Below are 5259 nucleotides of genomic sequence, written 5' to 3'. Positions count from 1 at the left end.
TCTATAATTCATGAATGAAGTAATTTTTGTTTGAAAAAACTCCATATCCTCTATAATTCATGAATGAAGTAATTTTTGTTTGAAAAACTTCATATCCTTCTTATTGTTTTGCTTAGGAATATTTGTATAGATTCTGAAAGTTTTGTTTTGGGTTATTTATTCTTTTTGTTTAAAACTTAATTATGATCTAATTTTAATATTTTTATTATATTTTATCAAGATATTCTATAATTTTAATTAATAAATATACACAAAGAATCATTTTTTAAAAATAAAATTAGCATACACTTAAACATGTTAATAAACAAATAATTTTGTTAACATTTACTTTAATTAATTTTAAATATTTTGTGATAATTTTATCTGTCATTTCATATTACCTAGTAGATTACTAAATAACCCTCTTTTCCCTTTGGTTAACCTACTCTATATATGACAATTTATTTATTTAGAAAACTTTTAATTTTTTACATTTAATTATTTTTTAATGATAGATAATGAGACAAAGAATAGTAGCCTAGTAACATTTTACTATTGCAACTGAAAATTAAAACAAAATATTTGAAAGTTAAATTCAGTCTAAGCGTACCCCTCATGCAATATCAATACTTTGACTACAATTTTCAACTCAATTTTTACATCGGCAAAAACTAGACGCTATATGTCCTTGTTTAGTTACAATTGATATGAAGCCCAACTTAGACCTCTTCTTTGAAATATGCATGTATGCATAGCAACCAAACACTGTGTGTGATTTCAAAGATAGGGCTTCTTGAACATCCAAACATATAAATAAGAAATGTACTAATCAGATAACAAACAGAATTCTTTTCCCAAAAAAATTCTGTCGAGCACACACCCCCGAATCATACAACCAGTCGTTCAATGAGTGCAATATTCAGCTTCTCTACATCTTCGGTAAAACAAAAATCAACATCATACTCGTTTTTGTAATTTCTAAATGTTCATGAAATATCAAATAAAAGAATAATTAACAAGCAGTATCTTTCAATTGTCGGCAATTAAATTGAAATCTGAATGTATAATCTTAAAGATGGTCTGCAAATCTGTTACCATTATTTGGCTGCTGCTTTTAAATAGCTGCAAAGAAAACGGAAGACTGCACTAATATGGAAACCAACCACCATACAATTGAAAACTAAGAACTAATAATTTACAAGCAATATATAAATTTAAGTGCTGGAAATCTTCTTAGATGCTCTTGTAAATCTAGCAGGATCAAAGGGGTTCAAATCTACATTCTTTGCCTGTCCATCAATAATAAGTTCAGCCAAAGATTCACCAGTGGCAGGTGCATTCAATATGCCCCAGCAGCCATGACCGGTGGCTACATAAACACCAAACATACGAGGAACCTTACCAATTAGAGGTTTCCCATCCTCGGAAGTGGGTAGAAAGCAAGCCTATTCTGCTCTTAGTTCAGCATTTCCTAAATGGCTTGAGACTGTTTGAGCTACCTTCTGCAGTGTTATTATTGATTGCTTGCAGGGTAGAATTTGCTGAGGGTCGTCTGGGACTTCTACTTCCTCTGACGGACCACAGATGTACACATCACCTGTTCAATAAGAAATTTAAGACAATGTCTGTCATTTTTTAAGTGCTGGTTTAAAACAATATTATAGGATAAGAATGAAATAAGAAACAATTTTGAATTCACACAAACTAGGCAATCAAGAAGCTATTTAGGGCTCCATTTGTTCTATCTTAGCCTCCTCGCTCGGTACTAGATTTCAGATCTTGTCCAATTGAAGTTTTAACTTCTGTGAAACAACAAAATAATATATGCGTGACAAACACCTATAGCTATTTGATCCTACTATTTGAGGTTCATATAGAAATCTTGGATAAAACTTTTGGAGACAGCATCAGAATCAAAGTTTCAGCATTTGCAAACAATAAAATCAGCAGCCAAAGAATCGAAAAGTACAAAGAAATCACAAAAGTTTCCCCAAACAAATGCACTGAAAACACAAATGACTTCAAGCAAACGGGCTGGAGATTTACTTGTGGTAATAGGCCGCTTGCTTTTGGACTTCATTCGGGTCCGTTTGGTTCGTGGAATTTAAAAAATTTGGATTTCTACAAACTTCGGTTTAGCCAAATCAAGGTTTTGTATATCTTCATTCCGATTTTTGGAATTTTACTGAAACCGTTTGTTTCACTAGGAAGATGTGTGTGAAGACACATTTTTTATGCGTAAGCTTGGAGTTGAAGGCAAATTTCAAAAAGTAGTCCAATCTATTGTTTTTACACTCCTTAAAAAACAAAACCAGGTTTTGATTTTCAATTCCTACTTTTTTTAGGAAGTTGGAAAACTTGGTTTTGAGGCAAAATTGGAAGTCCCATATACTAATTCCATTTTGCAAATTTTGAAACAAACGCACAAATTCTCAAATCCGGATTTTGAAAAAGCCAATTCCTGTCATCTTCCCGAAACCAAACAGACCCTCATATAAATTGGCCCTCCTCAAAGAATAATAAATAATAAAAGAAACAAAAAGAACAGCTCAATCAAACCTTAAGTCTAACGAGTAGAATGTGGATATTAAGTTCCTGAGCCATATATAATTTATGTTTAAACAGGGTGTTCCAAATGCAAAATCTCTGTTTATACAAATAAGCAAAGACATTTCAGTAATTGAGCACCTTAAATTGCAGGAATTGCCGTATTCATTGAAAATCATATGGATTAATCAAATCGAAATAATATCTTTAACTTTTCATAAGCATTTGACAGAGGGAGAAAAAACTATAGGCAGCAACCATGTGCGTCTACAACAACACTTCAAACACAATACATTCAATGTTTAGGGCGTGAAAAAAGGAGAAAACTAGCAAAAAAAATATAAGAAAAACCTGACCTGTAGGGCGCGGGTACACCTCAGGATCCATGGACACGCCCTCAGCTGTCTCATAATTCAGAAACAAAGCCTGCGGTCCTATGGCTTCCGGCATCTTTGGCCTCAAAACAATGCTATGCACCTTAACCCCCCATATCCTACAAAGCTCCGATATGACCGGGCTCTTAGCAGACCAGGGCCCCATGGCCAAAACCACACAATCCCCCAGCAAAACCTCTCCATCCTCCACCACAACCCCACTCGCAACATTACCCTCACTTAACCTCACATCCTTAACCTCTCCCTTAACCACAGTCACTCCATACTTCTCCACAGCCGTATCTAGAATCTTCCTGGTGAAGAGATATGGATGCAGCTGAGCTGTCGTCTGAGGCGTCCCAATGGAAGACGCACGCGTGGCAGGGCCATCGACCCAGTCTGGAAGCTTCACACCTCGCTTGGGAGAATCTGATTCCCGGATTGTTAGGGATAGGGCTTCGAGAGGGCGGAAGCCGTAAGCGGTCGGTCCGCTGAGGAGATCGGCCAGGTGACCGTGGAGCTGGAAGCTGCGGCGTGCTAGGGCTGAGAGGGGGCCATTGTCGCACCAGTCCAGGGCTAAGAAGCCGCCGGCCTTGCCAGAGGCCGCACAGGCGGGGGCTGATTTTTCCACCACGGTCACATGAGCGCCCTTCTGGGCCAGGAAGTATGCCGTGCAGGCGCCTATTACGCCCGCGCCGCAGACTATTATTTTTTTAGGATTTGCAGTTGGGTCTGAAGAGGAGTAAGATGACGAAATTGAAGATGATTGCATTGTAATGAGAAGAGTGGTTTATAGTCTGTGAAAGAATTTGGTCTGCCAGCAGACATGGGATCAGAAATGGTGTGCACCTGATGATTGCTGAATTGGATCAAGGATTGTGTATTGGTTTTTTTTAACTAAAATATAGCTTGGGAGAACCGATTGATATCAGTGATTTGATAGGTTCTGTTCATGAGTTTGTTCTGTTTATTTGAATTACGTTCACAGGCCGTCATGCCCATTTAAAGCCAGAAACTGTATCAAACTAAATTTTTCTCAATTAGGTTTTAGGTTTATCAAACAGTCCTCTTACAACATGTACCCAAAATTCACATAGGTTTTTCTATCTCTTATTTATTTGAAAGTATGGGCTTGACCCTCTCACAATTAAAGAAACTACAAATAGTCATGTACGACAAATTGAATTTAGAATTATCATCAATAATCTTTTTTAATGATTCTTTGTTTAAATAAAATAAGAAAGATATAGGAAAGAGGATTTATTAGTTGAGCAATCTATGTAGATATTTTGAGAAAAATTTAGGAGTTTTGCATATGATAAAATTGATTGATATTGTAATAATGCTAATAAAAAGTAGAATATTTTTCTATTGGGAAATGTAGAACTTGGGGTGTTAGTTGATACAGATTATGACCCAAATCAAATCAAACTCAATTCTTTATAGTGGCTAACTTGGCAAGTCATTTACAAGTAACTAGGCTTTAATGCCACATTCTCAAATATGATGCACAATATTGTGATTTTTGTCAAGGTGTTCAAGAAGGCAAAAAATAAAGTAGATCAATATTTGTGCATTAAGCCATGCTTTATTGGTGTGCTACTACAACATCACATGATTTGTTAGATTTAAAGTAATTTTTATTCAATTGTGTATAGTCATCCACAACCCTAACAACTTTAAAGTCTCTTACAAAATAACTTTCATGTCAAATATAACATTCTAGGTGGCTAGTTGTGTCATAAAAAGGAGTCATGTTGATTTATCTAGGAGATTATGCATTGCATAAGGTTTAAATCATACCACATTATAGTATTAGCTTGATAGTGTCTGTCATGTGATGGGAATAGTGATATGAACTTGTATAAACCACCTCCAAAGAAACAAAGTGGGGGTATGAAAAAATACAAAATATATGATATTTTATTGGTTGAAATTGGCAACGCAAAATGTGAAGTGTGAGGTGTTAGGTCATGTATAAAGTTCTAGTCTCTACCTAAAGGAAGAGGTTAAACAAATCAACAGAACCTCATCCCTTCTCTTTGAGGCTACATATGTATTGTCATGCATCTTCACATATTATGTAAATTTGAACTCTGGTGATATATGTAAATCCATCCAACAATAAACTTGTGAGATATAGCGAGCAATAGACCCTTGTATTTAATAGACCTAATGCATATCGATGGTCTATCAAGTTTGAGGCTTGTGGTTTATAGATTATCGAAGACAATGTTCTCTTCAAGGGTAGTGTATAGTGAGAATCAAAAGTAATAGAAATAATTAGAACAAGATCTAGGTCATCCAAATCACATAGTGGTAAACATCGTGATTAAACTTCACAACAAAAATAAGTTAA

General features: G+C 35.4%; 1 protein-coding gene across 1 annotated transcript; it reads right to left on the bottom strand.

Annotated features, from left to right (window-relative positions):
- Positions 1–1004: 1004 nt before the first annotated feature.
- Positions 1005–3777, bottom strand: LOC149528169 (D-amino-acid oxidase-like). The gene is made up of 2 exons (XM_089809033.1): positions 2883–3777; positions 1005–1576 (listed from the first exon to the last, which is right to left on the bottom strand). Exons 1-2 carry the CDS (start codon positions 3670–3672, stop codon positions 1425–1427), a joined length of 942 nt encoding a protein of 313 aa, XP_089665159.1. The 5' UTR covers positions 3673–3777; the 3' UTR covers positions 1005–1424.
- Positions 3778–5259: the final 1482 nt, after the last annotated feature.

Source organism: Cupressus sempervirens, chromosome 11, assembly GCF_028749045.1.
Source record: "Cupressus sempervirens isolate cs-2001-9-10 chromosome 11, ASM2874904v1, whole genome shotgun sequence".
NCBI classification, from domain to species: Eukaryota; Viridiplantae; Streptophyta; class Pinopsida; order Cupressales; family Cupressaceae; genus Cupressus; species Cupressus sempervirens.
The sequence above is the reverse complement of the archived record's forward strand: the minus strand, read 5'-3'. Positions and strand labels throughout refer to the sequence as shown.